The following is a 23,181-nucleotide window of genomic DNA, read 5'->3' as shown; positions in this document are numbered from 1 at the left end:
AAGCAGCTATTCAGCCATAAATGAAACTGAAAGAGAAGACGGTGTATTAAAGGAACCAAACCCAGAGTCTGCTAGATGATGCCTGGGAAACCAGCAATCTCTCCTTTCCCAAAGGCAGCTGACAAGGATAGCTATCTGTGGGGTGCGACTGGCTGGCTGGGGTAGAGGGGGGGCTCTCCCACCCAGAAAGAGCAGAGGTGCTGAGGCTGAAGTTGCAACTCCGCCCCCCGCCCTGCCAGCACAACTGCTCTGCTCCAGGGCGCCTCGCCCATCGCCGATTCTGCCTCAGGAAACCTGCCACCAGAGCCCTGCTGTGACCCAGCTCTTGTTTGCTCAGGCTTATTTGCCCACGTGCACAGAACTGGAAGGGAAACGGGTCACATGGTCAGCACACGGCAGGAACTTCATCCAGAGACGACCTCCCTTTAATCACCTATTTCATTAAGAAAGAAATGTAATTGTCCCCTATGATGTCCCAGCATCTAGAATATAGATGTCTTAAGCCTAGAGATTCATTTCTGTAAATCTGTTAAGTACTATATCAGTATGTTCACCTGGGCGACAGCCGATGGAGGCTGCGGTGAAGCCTTGTCAGAGAATATTAAATTCCATCTCAGCAGTGCTTAATATTAAATTCCTCATAACAGAGATGATATATAGATGATTCAGGAATATCAGCTTTTCTTGTCTTGTTATATAACTAAGCTATTTTACGGTTCAATAATTTTCGAATATTAATGAAGGAAGAGTGCCAAAGCAAGGTAAGAAAGTCAGAAAAACTTCAGCCTTATTGGCACAAGATAATTCAGCTTATACTTCAGAATCTAAGAATTATGAACTCAGAACCGAGCCCCCAAGAGATGTTAGAATACCTGAGCATTAGTTCTTAACAGCCTTTTTTTTTTCCCTGGGGGATGGAGGCTGGTTCCAAACCTGTATTTGATTTAAAAAAAATAACAAAACTTTCTCTCCAGAAAAACGCACATGAAATTTTACATAAAAGTGCAAAGGGTTCAGGGCATATGACACTGATTAATGGACCTGACGTTAAGAATCACAGGTCTGAGGATTATTTAACATCTTTAATTTATAAAATTTCCTCTATCTAGCAATTACAAGTGGTCTAAAATCGAAATCAGTAAGAGACAATAAGTCTCCCTTGACTCAACCCAAAAGTCATCTTCCAGAGCATTTCACTGGTTAAAATTCTTCAGGGAAAAAATATTAGGACTCATTGGTGGTCAGGTGGCTAAGACTCCAGGTTCCCAATACAGGAGGCCTGGGTTTGATCCCTAGTCAGGTAACTAGTAGAGAAGGTGATGGTACCCCACTCCAGTACTCTTGCCTGGAAAATCCCACGGACAGAGGAGCCTGGTAGGCTGCGGTCCATGGGGTCACAAAGAGTTGGACACGACTGAGCGACTTCCCTTTCACTTTTCACTTTCATGCATTGGAGAAGGAAATGGCAACCCACTCCAGTGTCCTTGGCTGGAGAATCCCAGGGACAGGGGAGCCTGGTGGGCTGCCGTCTATGGGGTCACACAGAGTCGGACACGACTGAAGTGACTTAGCAGCAGCAGCAGCAGGTAACTAGAAACCCATGCTGGAACTAAGAGTTCACTTACCACAACCAAAAAGCTTCCACAGCCAAATAAATAAAATACATATTTTAAAAAACGTAGAAGAGCAAATCCTTAGAGAAAAAATCTTTAACTTCATATACTACTCCAGTTTAATAAAATAATCCTTATATGTACACGCTTCCTAAAGAACACATGAGTGACTACCATATTCTGAATCACCCACAACGGGAAGCAGGTAGGAGCAGAAACGGAGCTGGCTTCTCACCTGCGGCGAAGGCTGAGCACATCACGAAGAACATCCCCACGGCGATCCTTTTCAAGGATGATGGGAGCAGGCCGTTTCGTTTCAAGATGGGATCGACTAGTTTATCTTTCAGGGGAATTAACAGGAGGATGAGCACAGCATCAAACATGGTCAGCCAGGCTGCCGGAAACTAGAATTTGGAGATGCAGAAGACACGGGCTTATTTTTCTGCGGTGTCAGCAGCTGCTTACTTGACAACTAACGTCTAAATGGGAAAAGCTTATTTCAAAAACAGCTCATTTGTACAAGTATGACCTCCTAGGAAAATAGTCTGTCTCAAGACACTGGATCTGAGGAAAGGCTTTCATTTCTAAAGGGATGTGATTTGGGTTTTCTGTGCTTTCGGGGGGGAAGAAGAAACAGGTCAAATATTCATGTTTAACTGACAGTAGCAACTTAGTTTGGGCTTCCCAGGTGGCTCAGGGGTAAACAATCTGCCTGCCAAGCAGGAAACGCAGGTTCAATCCCTGGATCTAGATGATCCCCTGGAGAAGGAAACTGCAACCCACTCCCGTGTTCTTGCCTGGAAAGAGCCTGGCAAGCTACAGTGCATGGGGTCGCAAGAGTCGGACACGATTTCATGACTAAATAACCACCACAAAGTCAGTTTAATCTAGTAAAGGACATAACCAACGGAAAGACAGTTTCAGAAGTGAGCAAAAATTCCATTGCAATAGGAACATGTTTAGTTCAAGCTACCTATATCATTTACAAAGTATCTGGGACTGGCAGAAGAAATTCTGTCACGTAAACCCCCAATGACAATTTTCACATCATTTCAATTGTTCTCACCGTATGAGGATTGGTTGTAATACTGGAAATTTCTGGAATCTTCAAATGAAGACTCTGTAAAACATACGTCGTCTGCATCTGGGTGTAAAAAGCAGTGTCATTACACGTGCACGGCTGTCACAGGCCTGCAGCGAGCCACCCCGCCCCCAGAGTACTCTGTGATGAGACTCGCAAAGGTCAGGTTGGCAAACGGGCAGGTCAATCTCTTGGCCACCATAGAAGTCGTCTGGAGGTGAACTTTAAAAGAGAAATAATGACTACCCCACTGAGAAATTAAAAGGTGGGGCCTGGAAAAACAGAGGTATGCCCATTCTTAGCTTCATTTTTAAAAAGGTTTTCAAAACATTTAAGTCCACAAAAATGAGTCCATAACTAACATCAAGATTCCAAGATCCTGGAGACTTATGGCAAGGAAAGCAGGGAACCCAGGCACCTGAGTGCCGGGGCAGTGTTCACGGTGGGGGGAAGAGAGGAAATGAAACCTGAATATAAGACTCACTTGAAAATACACTGTCCAGTAAGGTATCAAAGCCAAGAAAACGGGGACAATCTTGACAAGAGCTTTCACATCTTCCACTTTATCTTCCGGGAATGGCCCTCCTCGAGACATCTTACATGAATCAAACAGACTGTGTTTAGAAGATTGCTGAAAGACTCCAATGCCTTCACTTTGGGAAATAAAATGAAGGAATTAGTTTTCTTCCACCCCCAGAAATCAGTTATTTGGTAACAAATTAGGTTTGGGGATAGGAAATGAGCTTGCTGCACTGAATCTGCTCAAAGCCCCTTCCGTTACCTACTAATTGTTGCCCACCCAATGTGGCCACCCAGATTACTCCTCAAAACAGGGAGATGTCCGGAATCAGCAGATGGAAGCGCTTCCTAGCCAGAGTGCGATGCTGGCCGTCATCACGGTGGGATCACCCAGCGCTGTCTGGAAGGTGGCCGACCTCATCCCCAGCTTTGTCACACTGGCCACTGGTCCTGTGGTGTGGAGGAAGCCTGCAGCTTCATCTGAAGCTGGTGACACCTACATCAGCTACATCACCGGGTGAGCATTTGAAAAGACGACTGTCCCGATTGTTTGGGCCTTAAATTAGGCTATTTATCAGATGTCAAGACTCGATGACCAACACAAAACTCTTACAAAACCGAGCTGGTTTACTGTATTGCAGTCACACTGGTGTGACTGGGAGGGAGGGCTCTGTTACAGCAGAGAAGACATCAGCTCTTCTCTTAAGGAAAAGCCGAGACGGGGAGTGGGTGATGCTCCTGGTGATAACCTGATGGTGTCACCTGGGGGAAGATGACAGAGTGCCCACTGGCGAGCCCTGATCACCACCCTATCAGGCACCAGGACACTCATACTAGCATCCCCCTCCCCCCGCCGCAAGGAGGAGGAAGTCAGGGCACAGAGAGGGTAAGAAATGTGCCCAGGGCAACACAGCCAGGGAACGGGGCCGGGATCTGACCCCAGGTGGTCCTGGCTGTAGAACCTGAGGTCCCAATCACTGTACAGCCACCTGTCCCTCTGCTTCCCCCCTCAGGCCTCCCCTCCATGCTCTGGCCTGCCGGTCACAGTCCAGAGCTCTCGGCTGGCTCTGGTACCAGGAGGCCTTCCAGTCCTGGCTCCAGTGCTGGCAGCCCTGCCCACTTGCTCACCCTGGCCTGCCTTACTACACTATTTATAACATGCACAGGTCCCAGGTCTCAGAGGTACCCAACCCAAAATACTCTTAACTGAGAAACAGGCTCTAAGGCCCTTTGTGGTAAAATAGGAAAAAAAAAAAAAAAAGTTTTAATTGCATACCCTTCTCTAAAACCAGAAATAAATTACCATTAAGAATGCTTGCAATTCTGGGACTTGGATATAAATGGGAGCTGTCAGCTTTCTAGTTTATAAACTCCCGACCCATTTGACTGAGTCACCAACTACTGTGAATAATTTTTGTCTTTTAACACTGACATTTTAAATCTGAACTTTCTGAGCACGGAAAAATTGAAAACTATAAAATTTAAACCAAGTTTTGGACAGAAAAAGTAAATGCAACAGACATTTACTGAGCACCTACTATATGCCTCATTCTGTTTCTGAGTGCTGAGGAAACACACATAAATAAAAAAAAAGATACATCTCTTGTCCTTATGGAGCTGAGTCCGGTGCGGAAAAATACTTAGAAAAATACACTTAATGTGAAAACACTGAATTCCAAACATATTATTATTCATACTTTTATTTGAAAAAATTCATAGCTTCTCCTTTTTTTGGCCAAAGGCGTAAAGTACCTATAAACCTAATATAGATTCTATCAGTGATTACTACATCATACCGCCGACGCTTCTCTAAATAACATTCAAATGTCAAACAGCAAATTCACTTCACAGAGTCATGCACACAGGTTGCTGGCTATAATGCTTACGTTTTCATATCATTAAAGTATTTTAAAAACTATTTTAAGTCACTACACATCTAAAACTTTGCCCAGGGCACACACATTGTTAGTGTTATTATTCTGTAACATACAAGGGTCCAACATGGAGCCACAAGTCACCAACGGCAAGGCACACAGACTAGTGCTCCCTGAGACCCCCGCCCGAGGCTGTGTGTGCAGCTGTGCACCCTCTCCCGGGAGGAGGGGTGGGAGGTGGGGCTGTCAGCTCTCAGATCCTCAACTAACAGAGGCGAAGTCTCTCACAAAGGTGTGGCACTGTTTCCACTCACCAATGAACTGAACTGGCAGGCATGGATTTCATGTCTAAAACAGCATTCAAACATCTTCAAAACAGAGACCCCCCCCAAAAAAAAAACAAAACAGAGACCACTTAGAGCAGAAAGAAACTGGAATTGGGCCAGATGAAATTGGCCCCATAAATAAGGGAATGCTGGGTGATGCTGTGCTTCCTTCGCTTCTAGAGCGACATTCTGCAAAAGCATCCTCCTCAATTAGTTACCACTGACTGGCCTCTTATCAGCTTACAAGGCCTCACAATGATCCTATGAGAGGGGACCTCTGCAACTGCACAAGAAGGAAAAGAAGGCTCTGCAAGGTCATTGACCTGCCCAAGATCAGACAGCCCCAACCCACGCATAAGGAGAGTACAGTCAAGAGAGTTTGTCAGACCATCATCTTCTCTACAAGCTGGTCCTCTTTGAATTGTGCCAAGGAAGACATCAAAAACCAACATAAAGGGAAAACAGATTCCCAAGTCCCAGTAGTCTTTACCCCGCCATTTGTGCATCAAAACCCACATGTCCACAAAGCAACAGTGTCCTCTTACACAGGTGTACCAGGTATCACCCAGAAAGACACTCTGAAACTTTAATGATACATTTTGCTAGTGGGTATTTAATCTATAGGCCAAACATCTGGGATCTGAAATCATGCTTTTGCTGAATTAAAATGAGGCCCCAGTAAAGCACTACTGCCGGCTGCAGAGGCAGCAGGGCTTCAATCGTTAAAAATTCTTCAGTGTGGTCCCACCATCAGCTGCTCTGAATTGAGTCTGAACGCGACACTGAATGAGTCTGCGGAGGCCTACCCGGGGACAGCTAAAGCAACCAGAGGCGTTGAGCCTGGAGTGAAGGGGCAGGGCTGTGGGAGCTGTTTTGGTACAGCTTCAGATCCACCACGTGGGAAGAACACGAGACATCTGTGATGGCTCCAAGGACATAAACAGGATACAGGCAAACAAGCCACGAGGAGGCAGACAGACGCGGGTCAGTCTGCAGAACATTCTTGCAACATGGGCCCTCCTGGTGGAGGGGCAGGAGGCTCCCCAGGGCTGAGCAGTCCCTCTCCAACTCAGGGACTGAGCACCCATCTCAATGCTCGTCTTGATCAAAATCCTCCCTGAGAGGCTCAGCTCCAAATGGTCCTGAGGACTTTTCTGGGGTGATGGACACATTCTACGTTCTGACTGTAGTCACCTGACAGAATAAATGTCATAATTCCCAGAATAGTACAGTTAAAAGGCAAGTCTTTTAATACACGTTAATTTACACGTCAAAAGTAACACCAAAAATTTCTGAGGGCTTTTTGTGAGCTAAGTTCTGGACTTTTCTTCATTACTCTGCAACTAGGGTGACCGAACTTCCGCCAGAGCTTGCCCGGGATTCCCTGGGACCCGGGACTTACGGCTTTAAAACCTCAGGTCGTGGGCAGACAGTGCTCCACCTGGGAAGTCCCGTGTTAACGGGACGATGCCTTACCCTACCAGCATCTTAATTCTGCTATCCTGTCCTCAGAGAGCGGCTGACATGACCACTGGAGGATGGCCCACGCTGACCTGCTCAGCTGCTGGCCCTGAACTGGGAGCCAGCGGCTCACTGCTTACGGAGCACAACATGCATCTACACCCACAAACTAAGCAACTGCTCGGTTTCTGAGCCAAAGGACTGTCCAGGCCTTCTAAAATTCAGATTTCAGTGTTCATAAATAAAGTTTTGTTGGAACATTAAAAAAAATAAAATAAAATAAAGAGAAATGTATCAAGTTTAACACTGTCTCTTCGATGCCCTCGGCAAGCCTCTGTCTTTATCCTCTTTACACAGCTAAGCAGGTGTGGGCCTCCGTCTACATCAGCAGTAAGTGGAGGGTCAAAGTGCAGGTTAGAAATGAAAAAGCGCGAGCCGGGGAAGGAGGGGGGCCGCTGGCTCATCTTTAAGATGGAGATGGGACACCTCACACTCCTGGCGCTGCTGTGGGACATTTCAACTCCAGCCCCATGGCCCTCCCAATGGTGAGCACAGGACAGACAGAAGCGAGCACTTTAATTTTAGAGTGGTTAATAAGTCACGTGGAACCGTCTGTCATGAGAATAAAGCCGCTCACCCGCTAGGACTGGGCTCCCTGATGCGCTTCTGGGGGCGGCAGGAATACACCAGTATCCTGAACATGTCGGTGAAGGCACTGCCGTCGGGCGGCTTGGTGATGAAGAAGGTCTGGCCGCACAGGAAGACCGTGAAAGCGACACCGATGCAGACGGCAGGGATGGCGTAGCCGGTGACAAAGCTCACGTTCTGCTGGATGTAGGCAATGCCCCCCAGCGAGACGATCGCTCCCAGATTAATGCTCCAATAAAACCAATTAAAAAATCTTCGCGTGGCTTCTGGACCCCGATCTTTAACCTAAAATAGCAGGGAAGAAAAAGACTTAAACCCGTGTGATCACCTTTAAGGATGAAAAACATATATTATGTTTTTATATACGTTGTTTTATGTATGTGTGTGTGTGTGTGCTCGGTCATGTCATTTTTTGTGACCCCATCAACTGTAGCCTGCCAGGCTCCCTTGTCCATGGCATTCTCCAGACAATACTGGAGTCGGTTGCCATTTCCTCCCCCAGGGGATCTTCCCAACCCAGGGATCGAACCCAGGTCTCTTGCATCTCCTGCACTGGCAGAAGATTCTTTACCATTAGCGTTACATGGGAAACCCACTTTACACGTATATATAAAATAGTATGATAAATTGATACAGCTTTCTATCAATTACTGTTGTCATCATAGTCTTTAAGAAATGCAGCACATGGGAATTCCCTGGCAGACCAGTGGTTAGGACCTGGTGCTTTCACTTCCGGGCCCCAGGTTCAATTCCTCTTTGGGGAACTAAGATCCCACAAGCCACGGCCAAAAAAAAAGGGAAAAACAGCACCACAATCAAATGGTGTTTACAGGTAAGCTCAAGGGTCCCTTGACAAAAAATGTGTTTTATACTTTCAATTATTACAGATTTGTTAAATATACTTAAATCTTAGAGCATTTCTCAAAGTAGCTCCCAGGGACCACGTGCTTTGGGAATGCCAGGAATGCTCCTTAAAAATACCGATTCACAGGACCTATTATTATCCAGGACCAGCCACTCATCATCTCTCGGGTTGGGGCCCAGGAGTCTGCGTTTTAAACAACTTTCCAGAGAACTTCTACTCAAAGCCATATAGCTCCAAGGCTTGACACATCTGGAACCAGAGGAAAATTAGAGAGTGCAACTAAAACCACGTGCTGTTTTCAGACCAGGAAGCCTCTCGGGAAATCAAGAGAAGTTCTGATAAGAACAGGATTCCTTAAAGGTTCAAAGATCACTGACTTCCTGAACATAGACAAACAGAAGTGCCAGGTTACACAAGCACTTTCCTCAAGACCTACCCAGTGGGAGCCTGTCCTGGTGCGGACAAGACAGTCTGCGTGGGCACGGGCACCCTGTAACATCCCTCCCTGAAGATAGCTTTTCACATCTACGTGACACCCCAAGAATGCGCTTGAGTCAGTCATTGCTAGCCAGTTCCATCTCATAAAATGTTTAAACAAACCTCCTGGTTTAAAGGCTGATGCTGGACTGTGTGCAAAGACTGCCGGGTGTTACTGTCTCGGGAACCTCTTGTTGTCTTGTCCTTACATTACAGGTTATGAAAAGGTTGGACAATTTCTGGTCCAGTAACAGATCTGAATTCTGATCCACAGAGTAATCTCTTCTAAGTAAGAAAGGAAGTTCTCACCAGGGGCCTAAACAACCAGTTATAATGCACAAAAACCATCTTTTTAGCAGCCATATTATGTGATATGACATTTTAGCTTCTATTTTTTAAGATCAAAGTACAGGTGTAAATACAAAATCAGAATCATGTGCCCCTCCAAAAAATTTTAATCCAACATGATTAAATATGCTATGGGGTCGCAAAAAAGTCAGATACAACTTAATGACTAAACAGGCAATAACATGGTAACAAGTTAACATGCGTGAAGAAATTATCTGGTAATCACCGTCTAAAACTGAAAATCTGAGTTTTTAAACAAACCTCACGTCATCAGAATGAGCTTAAACTTGACTCCCTTCCACATCAGAAATGAACAGAGATCCAAGAAATGATGGCAAGACTAATGAGTGAATAAATGATTTGTATGGAGGATGTCTTATGTTTCTAAGAAAGAGAGCTCCCTCTGAGGACACAATGCATTTGTTTGTTTATTTAGGCTGTGCCATGTGACTTCTGGACTTCTATTTCCCCATCCAGGGGTTGAACCCATGCCCTTGCAGTAGAGGCGAGTCCTAACCACTGGAGTACCAAGGAGGTCCCCATAATGCATTCCAATGTCACTAAAATGGACTCAAATATTCGTGATCTCCTGGGAAAAAACCAGAGGAAGAAAAAATTGTAAGCAGGCCAATGGCTACAGAGAAAATGTAACTAAAGATAAGAAAACAAGTAATTAGGGTGGGGGACAAACTTAAAAGGGAAGAGGGCCAGTAAACAGAATATCAAAAATTAACACAACTTCTGCATTAACTGAAATATATCAGGGCCCTCCCCACTGTCTATAGAGGCACTGTGCACATCCCAGTGAACTTGGCAATCAACTGATTTGAACATCGAAGTGTAATGCACCCAAATTACTTTAAAAACCTAAGCCTATTACTAAAGCCCTAAATAACCATATAACCAGTAATTTTCTGGAACAAATGGGAAGCTGCCCTTGTAAACTGCAGATCACATGCCTCCGTGCCCTGGACTGACACCCTCAATTCACATCAGTCACATTACATCACCATCTCTACCCTCGCCTCCCGCCCAACCAGATCAAGGGCAAACAAGACCATCATGTGACTGGTCAAAAGACACCACTACACCACTGCTGCAACTCAAAGAGCAGCTGCAAGAACAGGATCCTGTGCAGTGAGTCAAACAGTAGGCTGATTTGGAAAAATTCCTTTAAACACACAGGAGCGCAACTTTTCTTTCCTCTAGGTGAAATGTAGCTTTGCTCTTGTAAAATAAGTTCTTTCAGTCTGCTATTTCAAATACAGGATCCATCCCTTAAGAACGATTGTGACCTCTGAGAAAGGTTAAGCACTGGGGGAAAGGTGGGGCTGACAGAATTCAGATCAGCATCGCCCCTGGACTCTGTGGTGTAAGTCTTAATTCCAAAGCCAGCCAAGGCCTCCTTCTCAGAGCTGCATAGCCTGACCCCATTCATCTCTCCCTCAGACTGCTTCCCAGAAGCCCTGTGTCACAAAGGCGTAAGTGATAGAGAAGCCTAAAAGGTACCTTCTGCGCACCACTCAGCCACAGAAAAGAATGAAATAATGCCATGTGCAGCTACATGGACGGACCTGGAGATAATCACACTAAGTGAAGTCAGTTAGGCAGAGAAAGACAAATGCTACGTGATATCACTTATATGTGGATAAATGAATTTATTTATAAAACAGAAACAGACTCACAGACATAGGAAACAATCTTACGGCTACCACAGGGAAAAGTTGGGGGTGACATAAATTAGGAACTTGGGATTAACAGATACTCACTACTATACATAAGACAGATAAACAACAAGGTCCTACTGTATAGCACAGGGAACTATGTTCGATCCCTTGTAATAGACTATAGTGGAAAAGAGAAAAAGGATATGTATAAATGTATAACCAAATCACTTTGCTGTATACCTGAAACACAACATTGTAAATCAATCATATTTCAATCAAACAAAAAAGCTCCTGGGAGCTCCCTGGTGGTCTAGTGGTGAGGATTCAGCAGCGTGCAGTGGCCCAGGTTCAATCTCTGGTAAGAGAAGTGAGATCCAGCAAGCTGCAGGGCACGGCCAAGATTAAAAAAAAAAAAAAAAAAAAAAAAAAAAATCCTTAAAAATACAAATAGATTTCTTCAAACTCAGACAGGCCAGGAGATGCCAAACTAGCTCCTCTTGAAGAACAGATTACAGGCCTCATGCCCAGAGGGCAGGCTCCTGGCCACACCTCCCCACACCTGCGGGGGAGGGAGGGGAGACTTCTGAAACCCCCTTCAACCAGCCAGCACCTGGCACACAGCAAGCACTGCAGCTGAAGGGTACCAACATTTTCGTTTCCACTGAGATTCAATTCTCACTATAAAATTCACCCTTTTGAAATGTACCACTCAAGTGTTTTTCAGTCTTCACAGATGTCCAACTACCACAGCTTTCCAATTCTACCTTCTCATCACACCAGCAAGAAACCTGGTTCTGGTCACAGTGGCCTCCCCTCCCCCATTTCCTGACTCCCGGCAACCACTCATCTCTTAAGTCTTTATGGATCTGTCTATTCTGGACATTTCATATAAATAGAATCCTATGATATGTGGTGTTTGGTGCCTTGCATCTTTCAACAGCATGATGGTTTCAAGGTTCATCCACAATGAAGCAAGTACTTCATCTCTCTTTACTGTTGAAGCCTATCCTGCATATGTCCATCCATCAGTTGATGGCCATCTCCTTGCTGCTGCTGCTGTTTAGCAGCAAAGTTGTATCCGACTCTTGCAAACTCATGAACCGTAGCCCACCAGGTTCCTCTGTCCACAGGATTTCTCACAAAGAATACTGGAGTGGGGTGCTATTTCCTTCTCTAGGGAATCTTTCCAACCCAGGGTTCAAACCTGGGTCTTCTGCTTGGCAGGCAGATTCTTAAGTTTAAAAAATTTTTAAACATACAGAAAAGTTGGAAGAACAGTAAACCATACACACCCTTAGTTCTTTTTCTGTACATATACAAAATACTCTTTTGGCTGAACTATTAAGTTGCAGCATATTTCACCCCAAAGATTTCATCATGAATCTCCTAAAAATAAAGCTGTCTTCTACAAGACCACAAACCATCATCTAAGAAAATTAACATCAATGCAACTTTATCTACTATGTGGTCTAATCAAGTTATCCCAGTCATCCAGATAAATGACTTTTAAAGAAGGTGGGCTACAATCTCAAAGCATGTGCTGTGTATGGTGGTCAAATCTTTGATAGCCCTGAATCTGTTCTGCATGACAGTGTCAGGTTAGAAGAGACTGGGTCAATTCTCTTGCAGAACAGCACATTTCTTTTTAATGTCCACATTTAATTACACATCAAAAGAGTCCAAATTCTGTCATGCCTTCTAGAGAACTTCTATGGGACCACTCATTCTTTTAAGGAGTATTGCTCACTTATCTATTATCTACTGGAGAGCAGTCATTTTTAAGTCAGACTTTCTGGGTTCAAATCCAGCTTCCCCATTCACTTGCAGTGGACCAGGGCTGGTCAAACCTGCTAAGCCTCTGTTTATTGCAAAACAAGGATAATTATGGGACATAAACTGTTGCGGGGTTTTATATAAGAGTGTAGGAAGAGCACTCAGTACAGGGGGGCATAACCTACACGCTCAGCACGCACTGCAGTCCTGTGGCCTGCTCTTTAGAGATGGAGCGACTGCCCTGGTGGTCCAGTGGTTATCGATCTGCCTGCTAATGCAACTACTGAAGCCTGAGCACCACAACTACTAGCGCGCCCTAGAGCGTGTGCTCCGCGATAAGAGAAGCCACCACAGTGAGAAGCGTGGACAACAAAGAGTATGGCCCCCAATCCCTGCGACCAGAAAACGCATGAGCACTGCAATGAAGACTCACCATAGCCAAAAAAATACTAAATTTAAAAAAAAAAAAAAACAACCAAAAACACAAGATGAAGAACTCCCAGTCCTGGGCCTTGAAAGTTGGCAGAACCATCACAGAATGCCCATCTCAGCTAAAGTATACATTAAGAAATCAAACCTGCACATAAACCATGGTGTGCCACTCACTGCCTACAAAACAAAAGAAATACATCTTTTTGCACTTCCATTTCCTCATTTTAAAAATAGCTCTAGATTCATAAGAGATTCAAATAAGTTCAGGTATGTAAAGCACATTCCACGGTACAGAGGAAGGAGGTTAAGAATTCAGGACATTAGGCAACTATTATCTCCAGCATCATTATAAGTAATCGCCTTACCATAACAGCCTTTCACAGGTGTGATTAATGTTCAGATTCAAAGGATGCACATTCTTGCATCCTGGCTCAGTCACATACTAGCTCTGTAACTTTGGGCAAATGATTTAACCTCTAGAGTCTTCATTTCTTCATCTGCAAAATGGGCACAGTTAACAGCAGAGGCGTCCTATAAACTGGCAAAGTACTCAGCACAGGGCCTGATGCACAGTAGGCTCTCTGGAAATGCTGGCAATCACATGGCTATTTGGCCCAGAAACCTAGGAGTTGCCTTCTCTGCTGCATAAGATGAGCCAGCAATTCTGGCACCCTCTCTGCATGCAAGGCAGGAGGCCTGGGTTCGATCCCTGGGTTGGGAAGATTTCCCGGGGAAGGGAATGGCTAACCGCCCCAGTATTCTTGCCTGGAGAATCCCATGGACAGAGGAAGCCAGGCGGGCTACAGCCCATGGGGGGTTGCAAAAGAGACACACACGACTTAGCCACTAACCAACAACCATCACCTTCATAACATCCTAAATCCACCACTTCATCCCTTGTCCATTGCCCCTGTCCTACTGCAAATCTCTAATTTCTCACCTGGCCAGTGCAACAGACTCCTACCTGATCTGCCTGGTGTCAGCACTTTCCATACAACTGAGGCTCTATCAGTTCAGTTCAGTCGCCCAGTAGTGTCCGACTCTTTGTGACCCCATGAATTGCAGCACACCAGGCCTCCCTGTCCATCACCAACTCCTGGAGTCCACTCAGACTCACGTTCATGAGTCAGTGATGCCATCCAGCCATCTCATCCTCTGTCGTCCCCTTCTCCTCCTGCCCCCAATCCCTCCCAGCATCAAAGTCTTTTCCAATGAGTCAACGCTTCACATGAGGTGGCCAAAGTACTGGAGTTTCAGCTTTAGCATCATTCCTTCCAAGGAAATCCCAGGGGTGATCTCCTTCCGAATGGACTGGTTGGATCTCCTTGCAGTCCAAGGGAGTCTCAAGAGTCTTCTCCAACACCACAGTTCAAAAGCATCAATTCTTCCGCGCTCAGCTTTCTTCACAGTCAAACTCTCAGATCCACATGACCACTGGAAAAACCATAGCCTTGACTAGACGGACCTTTGCTGGCAAGTAATGTCTCTGCTTTTCAACATGCTATCTATACCAGACTGCAAACTTTTTCTGTGAGGGGGCAGGGTGTAAACAGCTTACATTTTAAGTAACATTCAGTCTGTCACAACTACTTGATTCTGCTATCCTATTGTGAAAGCAGTCCCAGCATGGATGATAGGTGACCAGGTAGGTGCAGGTCTGTGATCCAATGAAACTTTATTTATGGAGGCTAAAATCTGAGTTTCCCGTCAGTTTCATTTGTTACACACACACACAAACTTTCTTTTTTTCAAAGACAAAAAAAAAAAAAAAAAGCACCTAAGAATCATTCTTAAGAAAGTTGCGGGCTCTCCAAAAACAGGAAGTAGACCAGATTTGGCTGGCAGGCCACAGCTGCCAGGCCCCTGCCCTACAGAGAACTGAATATTTTTGAAACTAAATCAGATCACATTACCCTCGGCTCAACCCCATAAAAGGCTTCCTACTGTATTCAAAACAGACCTCAAACTCTTTACAAAGCGTCACATCACGAAGCCCTACCTGCCACCTCTGTTTCGATTTCTTTTCTGTTTGAGACATACTTGTCGACAACCTTCTGTAAGTTCAAGGCGTACAATACGTGTACGTGTTGTAGGTGTTGTACACAATACGTGTACTGAAGTGTTCCGTGCTGCAAAACGACAGCTACTGCAGCTGCTGTGACAACCAGAGCAGCCCTCTCTTCTGGGCCCAATTTGCACTTGCGGATGCCCAGTACAGAAACGCCTCTGTCCCCGCCCCCGGGACTCAACTCCAAAGGCCCCTCGGTTGGAAGGAGGTCCCCCGAGTTTGCAGCTCCGCTCGCTAGCGCCCACCGCAGGCAGCCCGGGTGGTAACCTGGGTTACCCGGTCCGCGACCAATCCCGCCCCCTCGCCTCGCACCTGCGGACCCCTCACCTGGTCTGCGCCAAAGGGCGTGATGTTGGCCTTGACCGCGCCCACGCCCAGACCCACTAGCGCGAGCGCGGAAAGCACTGCGGGCGCGCAGTAGCGAGCAGGTGCGTCGGTGCACGGCGGCGCCGAGCAATTGCGGACGTTCGTAGGGCCGGGGGCCCCGCAGAGCGCCGAGCGTGTAGCGGGCGCGGCCAGTAGCGGGAAGGCCAGCATGCCGAGCAAGTAGAGCGCCAGGCTGAGTAGGATGGCGCGCGCCCGGCCAAGCCGCGCATCGGCGAGCCAGCCCCCGAACGGCGACACCAAGTAGGTGAGGCCCATGAAGAGCAGCAGCGCCTGGCTGGCCTCCGCGCCCTCCCAGCCGAACGCCGTGCCGTTGAGGAACAGCACCAGGTTGGCCGTGACGCCGTAGAAGGCGGCGCGCTCCAGCAGCTCCGTCAGCAGCACGGCCGCGCACGCTGCGCGCCGGCCCGCGAACGCCGTCCGCCGCGCGCCCAGCAGCGGCGCCCGCTCGTCGCCAGCGCCCTCCATGCGCCCACTCGCGCGCCGCCCGCCGGGCCGCTCCCCCGGATTCTGTCCTGCTCTGCAGCCGCCTTCGCCGCCGCCCTTCTCGCGAGACTTGTCCCGCCAGCCTCTTCGGCCCGCCCCACGACCGTCCCCATAGGGCGAGCCCGCCGCGAAGGCCGCCTGGACTTCCGGTCGCGCCCCGGAAGTCTCCCCGGGAGGTGGCCCGGCTTTCGTCAGCTGCAGTGCGGGAGGGTGGGGGCGTGACTCCAGAGAGTGTTTTAAAAGTAAAAATCAGAGTCACTCGCTCGGAGGTTCCCAGATTTCTTGCAGTGACCTCAGCCTTTCCTTGCCCTCTAGACCAGTGTACTCAGGCTGGCCCCTGCACCCGCGCCGGCTTCCTGGCCCTGGAATGTTGTCTCTCTTGTCTCTGGGAGCAGATAGTTATTTTGGCTGTTGTCCTGTGCATTGTAGGATGAGTAATGGCATCCCTGGCCTCTAGTCTCCATTAAATGCCCGTTGCACTCTGCTCCCCAGTTGTGACAATCAAAGCTGTCTCCAGATGTTCCCAAACGAGACATGAGTGCAAAGTAGTCGGCACTGAGAGCCGCTGCCTGAGAACAAGCTCAGAGCCGATTTCCTTGTCACATGGCTAGCATTCTGTTTTCCTTCAGCCCTCAACTGGAGTGGTGACTCCTTGTAAACATTTCCTGACCAGTCCATCTAAAGTGGATTCCACGCCCATCCTATTAACCTGTTTTAGTTTCCACATACTCTCCGCCACGTTTTTATGCTTATTCCTTTGTCCGCAGCTTGTACGTGGCCCCCACAATTATGAACTCTACGGCGGCAGGGTTCTTGTGTGTCTTTTTCGTCACCGTGCTTCACCCCCGCCCCCATCCTCCCCACCCCACCGCCGGGCACCTATGTGAGACACTGTCACAGTGCCACGGGTACTGCGTGGGACACTGCACCAGTGGTGCAACTGAAGAGGGCCCTGCAGAAACAGTCCTCAGCATGCTTCAGAAACTGGGAAACAGGGCTACAGTGATTCAGTTCGAGCAAGACCACATCCTCTTCTTCGTCCATCCTTAAATCCAGCTGCTTCTGCTGCTGCTGCTGCTAAGTCGCTTCAGTCGTGTCCGACTCTGTGTGACCCCATAGACGGCAGCCCACCAGGCTCCCCCATCTCTGGGATTCTCCAGGCAAGAATACGAGTGGGTTGCCATTTCCTTCTCCAGTGCATGCAAGTGAAAAGTGAAAGTGAAGCCGCTCAGTCGTGTCTGACTCTCAGCGACCCCATAGACTGCAGCCTACCAGGCTCCTCCCATGGGATTTTAAACTGTGGGCTTGCTGGTAGGTCATCTGGGTAAGTAGTCCTTCCTAAAAGGCTTGAAGCAGCATGTATTAACTTTTTTATTTTTCAAAATGTCTGACATCTTGACTGTAGCAGAGCAACGTGCTGGCACACAGCGGGCAGAAGATAAATATTTAATAAATATTTAATGAGAGATAACTGAATGCCACCATAGGACTTTTCCCACCACATCCATTAGTGCTAATTTTAAGCTGTCAGCTCCAGTGTCCCTTTCCTGATCTTCCCGGATTTGAACAGATCCCCCTTTTATATGTCATTAGAAGACAGGATACAATTTTCTTACACACCACCCATGATAATTTATGCTTATTTGTTTTGTGAAGATGTTTAGTAGCTGTTCTTAAAGCTCAGAGTGCTAAGATTTTGTTTTTTCTGCTACTATATTCCTACAATCTAGGACAGTACCTGCCAGTGATAGATATGTGTGGAATTAAATGAATAAATGAATGACTATTTGTTGAATTGTAAATGGTGTTGGAAGAACTTGTTATGTTCACCTATTCTTTTTCTTTTTTTTCTTTTTTTGAGACTCTTGTGATGTTCTGCAGCATATATTAGTATCCAAATTTTGCCTAGTGGAAAAAGCAACCCCCTCAAGATTCCTGTCCCGAATCCTACATCTAGTAGGCATTAGAATTTAGACTTGAGTAAAAGGCTCCAAAACTAATTCCTAGTCCAGTGCTTCTTCCACACTCCAGCTTGTAGATAAATCAAAACCTATGAGTCTCTTTTTTAAAGACTGACAGCATGATACACTCAGACAAAGCACAGAATAATATTAGCATTAAACATGGAATGAAAATAAAGCTCTTCAAGTGGAATCACATGGTGACTTAGTAATGGAGCTCTGCTCAAAACAGATGTGCCATTTTGAATGACAGCCAACTAACCCAATTAGATTGTCTCATTTAAGAAGGATAAAGCCAGGCAAAATGGGGGACAGTGGGGTGGGGGGAGGGGAGAGGAAGGCAGTTATAGAATTCAGGATGTGCACCTAGGACTGGTGAGCACTTGTACCTGGTCCTCGGGAGGTATGCCATGCACCCCAGTGTCTGTACCCAGAGGCTGCAAAATATATTCAGCGGGCAGGAATGTTTTCCTTTGATTGTGGTGTTTAAAAGAAGTGAGTCAAAACCACATAATGCAAGATTCAGTTTCTTTGAAATGTCCAAAATAGGCAAATCTATAGGGACAGAACTTAAGCTAGTGTGTGATACCCAGGTGCTAGGGGGATGGAAAGATTGAGGGGTGACTGCTAAAGCCTGTGCAGTTCGTTTTGCGGTAGTGAAATATTCTGAAATCATGATGATAGTTGCACAACTCTGTGAATATACTAAAAACCATTGAATTGTACATGTTAAATGAATGAACCAGATGGTATGTGAATTGCATTTCAATACAGCCATTGCCCAAAAAAGTGAGCCAACAGCTAAACACTGGGAGGTTTCACATGTAAAGTTAGATGCCCTGCTGCTCTTGAAAAAGCAGGTGGAAGCCCTGGCAACATTGGGACTTGTGGCTGCCTGTGACACGAGTGACCACTCCCCCAACCCCCTACTTGAACTACGATGCTGGTATTTGTGACTTTACATATTCTTTGCAGGCCACAGTGCCAGAGGGCTGTCTGTGACCTGCCCTTGGTGAAGAAACTGTGGCAGAAGTATCCCTGAGCTAGGTCTCAGGGTAAACCTTGAGAAGTTCTGGCAGCTTCCACTTTTGTGCCTTGGGAGTCCTGGACCAAGCTACCTTGCTGGAGAGACCATGTATTGGGAAAGATTCTGCAACTCCATGGAGAAGGGGTCCCAGCACCCCAGCCTTCCAGCAGGCCTTCCGGCTGAAAGAAGACACAGAAGTAACCACCAGCAAGAGCAACAGGAAAAACTGCCCCACTGAACCTCCACCCAGATCACAGAAAAATGAACAGATTGAATAGTTGTTATTATTTATTTTTTTTATCTTTTTGTCTGTGTAGCACGGGAGGTCTTAGTTCCCCAGCCAGGGATTGAACCAGCAGTTCCCAACAGGGAAGTCTTAACCACTGGACAACCAGAAAGTGAAAGTCGCTCAGTCATGTCCAACTCTATACAGTCCACGGAATTCTCCAAGCCAGAATACTGGAGTGGGTAGCCTTTCCCTTCTACAGGGGATCTTCCCAACCTAGGGATCGAACCCAGGTCTCCCACATTGCCGGCAGATTCTTTACCAGCTGAGCCACAAGGGAAGCCCAAGAATACTGTAGTGGGTAGCCTATCCCTTCTTCCACAGATCTTCCCAATCCAGGAATCAAACCGAGGTTTCCTGCATTGAAGGCAGATTCTTTACCAGCTGAGCTATGAGGGAAATCTGGACCACCAGGGAGGTCCCTAAATAGCTGTTACTTTAAACCACTAAGTTCTGTGGAGCTTTGTTAGGCAGCATGAGAAAATGAAACATGCCTGCATTCTCCCATAGCCACCATCTGGGACTCCAGGTAACCACCCAATCGTTAGATGGAGCACACACTGTCTAGCTCACACATGTCATCCCAACTCTCTGTTGTCTTATTTTTTTCACAGTAGAGAAATTGTTCCCTATGTCTACACTGACTGCTGTCCAACTGAAACTAGTTCAAATTGAATAAAATGAAAAATTCTGTTTCTCAGTCACACCAGCCACATTTCAGGTGCGCAGTGACCCCAGGTGATGGATGGCTGCCATTGTGCACAGCACAGTCGAGATCACTCCACAGCTACAGGAAGTTCTACTGCTCTATATGAATGTGCAACAGGCATGGTTGATTACTTGTTACCAATGTCCACACCCTCTTTCTCCTTCCAAACAATCCTAACCCCACCCTGCTCTCCTTCAACTACCCATGTAGTTCAGGAGAAACTAACTTCATGTTTGTTTCTGGATCTGACTAGTCTGTACCCTGCTAGATCTCTGATGCTTCTTCCTTTTTAAATTTAGTCTTTATTTTCTGTTACTTATTTTTTGTCTTCACTGTATGGCATGTGGGATCTTAGTTCCCCGACCAGGAATCGAACCAGTGGCCCCTGTATTAGGAGCACAGAGTCTTAAACACTGGACCACCAGGGAAGTCCTTCTGATGCTTTTTCACAGCTTTCAGAAACCCAGACTGTAGCCATTCAGGATGTGAATTTCCACCAGGGCCCAGGAGAAGACAAGTGACATAGATGGGCCCAGTCAGGCTAAAGGAAAGGACTCTTACTCAATGACTGCAAGAGAAATATACTCTTCCAGACTGGGCATGAATGAGAATGCCCATAGACCTAGTTGCCAGGGACGGCTGTTTCACAATCACGTGACGAATCAGTGTAGGATGAAGCCAGCTTTGTTGATGGCGCAGTGATGAATCAGGGAGATGTCACATAGCAAAAGAAACAAAAGATAGTAAATCTGACATTGTTTAAGCCACTGTGCTGGACTTTATGTTAGTATGACCCAAAACCACCTGTTGTGATTCGATCAGAACATGGGAAAACTGGGATTTCCCTGGTGATTCAGTGGCTAAGACTCTGTGTTCCCAATGCAGGGTGCCTGGGTTCTATCCCTGCTCAGGGAAGTAGACCCTCACATGCTGCAACTAAAAGTCTGTATGCCACAACTGAAGATCCTGCACACTGCAACAAAGACCCTGCAGCCAAAGAAATAAATACATTCACACTGGTGTAAAGCAGAAACTAATACAACATTGTAAAGCAATTGTGCTCCAATTAAAGTAATAATAAAAATTTTAAAAATGGGAAAATAAAAAACAGAATAAGGGAAAGCAGCCTGATTTCCTACCCCTTCCCCCCAACACGTGGTCCAGTTTGCTCTTAGAATTTTCCACCTGGTCCCTGTAATCAGTGACTTTGCAGACTGCATACTAAGCCCACAATGATTGTATAGCTAAAGGGTTGATATACACTGACTCTCACCTCTTTGTTGGGTACATATATGATCCATGCCCTCTTCCTGAAAATAATTGTGTAAGTCTCTCCCCTGCACCTAAAACAAATAAATATGTAAAGGACCAAACTCATGCGGCAAGCATCCAGGGATAGGTGACATCACTTTATTATTAAGTTCTTTGGGCAGCTTCTCCCCCTCCAGGGCCCTCTGGGAAAGAGGATCTTACTGCAAGGACGCTTGTAGTATAGATTGACTTTGGAAATGCCCTGTTTGCTCAAAACACAAATGCCCTGTTTTCTCCACCACCACCCTGCCCCCTGTGCCTTGCTCAGTGCAGAGCTCAGAGAAGATTCTCTCAAAAGGGAGGTGTTCAGAAACCACCAGAGGCTGAGGACATTTCAGGGGCTGCCCAATCTCTCTGACTCTTTTTCATGACATTTCTGCTTCTTGTTTCACATCTGTGTGGCTCACCCCTTGCAACCAGACAGTGGCATGTACTTACTTAGTTTCAGCTTCCTCAAAGTGCTGGTTTACAAATAGTCATCATGGACTTTCTGCACGTCCGTACATCACTCATTTGTTCAACAGACTGCCGAGCACCTTGCCTGCATGTCACAACAGCTCAGTGTCAGCACCCACGGCCGATCCTTCTGCTTTTCTGGTTTCCCAGTTCCCTACAGAGGAACTCAGGCACAGCTCATCTTTTGTGCATCATTAGCTTTATTAGACTCACAGGTCATGGCATTGGTCTTCCATCACTCCATGGAGAGCTATCAGAAGTTCTCTTTATTACAGGGAATCCCTATTGCAACAGTTCTATCTGGCTGCAGATAGTCTAGGTAGAAGCAGAAAACAGGACTGAAAACAGAGTCAACCAACAGAGTGGAATCAAGTCTTATTTTCTGAAGCCCAACCAAAGCTACCCAAACCTGCCTTGGTGGGAATTAACTCAGCTCTCAGAATGACCTGTATTTTATTTTTGCAGAGGATGTGAGAGTGTGTGACCACGAAGATGGGTTTTGATTTGACTTTTTTTGAAACACTCGCTATGTTGGACCTTTGGAGTAGCAACCCCTGCTTCTTGGGTTTTTTCCCTCCTGGCTTTTAAAAACCTGTGGGACATCTGCAAAAGTCAGACATTCACCAATAGAAAGGGGAGGTAGAAGAGGGAGTGAGAGAGTAAGTGAAAGAAAATGAACTTCTGTTTCCTCCTATTTGAAGAAGTAACAGATGTGAACACATAACAGATGTGGACCACGCCTAACCATTCTCTTTACACTCCCACTTTAAAATGGTTCTTATAAATACCTTAATTTATGTTGCAGTTGTAAAATAATTGCTAGTTATAAGTGTATTTATTTTTTTAATTAGGCCTTACAGGAAAGATAAATGGAGATGAATCCAAAGGACAAAAATTGAAGCACGTGTTAATACGTAAAGTAACTCAGCATGTGAAAATTAAAGGCATTTCCAATCCATGGGGAAAAAAATAGATTATTCAGTCAATTTTGTCAGCAGAGAATAAACATGTGTGGGAAATAGGCTTCACATATTGTACTGACATAAATTCTAGATAGACAAAATAGTATCATGGACAAATGGAAAAGATAAAAGCATTAAGGGAAAATATGGGCAAATATAAAATCTCAGGGTGGGGAAAGCTTTTCTAAGCCTAAGGCTAAAACCATAAAGGAAAAGTTAATTGATTTGACTCCAAAAAGATTTAAAACATACTTGTAGAAAAAAAAAATTGCAGTTGACAGCAAACAAACTGAAAAAAATTTTTGAAATACATATTGTCCTATTACACAGAGTTCTTTGGAATCCTATGAAATGTATTGAATAAGCATCCAGTAAATAAAACTGGCAAAGTGAATGTCCAGGCATTATTGAAGAGAGCTGTCCTTTGGGCTTCACCAGCCTCTGTTC

At 46.0% G+C, this 23,181-nt stretch overlaps 1 protein-coding gene across 1 annotated transcript in view; it reads right to left on the bottom strand.

Annotated features, from left to right (window-relative positions):
- SLC15A4 (solute carrier family 15 member 4) overlaps nucleotides 1–16,004 on the bottom strand; it is a 29,154-nt gene extending 13,150 nt beyond the window's left edge. The window contains exons 1-5 of the mRNA XM_052655084.1: nucleotides 15,480–16,004; nucleotides 7,512–7,807; nucleotides 3,179–3,347; nucleotides 2,680–2,757; nucleotides 1,849–2,017 (exon numbers count right to left, since the gene is read on the bottom strand). Of these exons, the coding sequence (XP_052511044.1) occupies nucleotides 1,849–2,017; nucleotides 2,680–2,757; nucleotides 3,179–3,347; nucleotides 7,512–7,807; nucleotides 15,480–16,004 (1,237 nt within the window). The remainder of the gene's footprint in view (nucleotides 1–1,848; nucleotides 2,018–2,679; nucleotides 2,758–3,178; nucleotides 3,348–7,511; nucleotides 7,808–15,479) is intronic.
- Between the last annotated feature and the right edge of the window lie 7,177 nt (nucleotides 16,005–23,181).

This window comes from Budorcas taxicolor, chromosome 17, assembly GCF_023091745.1.
Source record: "Budorcas taxicolor isolate Tak-1 chromosome 17, Takin1.1, whole genome shotgun sequence".
NCBI classification, from domain to species: Eukaryota; Metazoa; Chordata; class Mammalia; order Artiodactyla; family Bovidae; genus Budorcas; species Budorcas taxicolor.
This window is presented reverse-complemented; position numbering and strand designations above follow the sequence as displayed.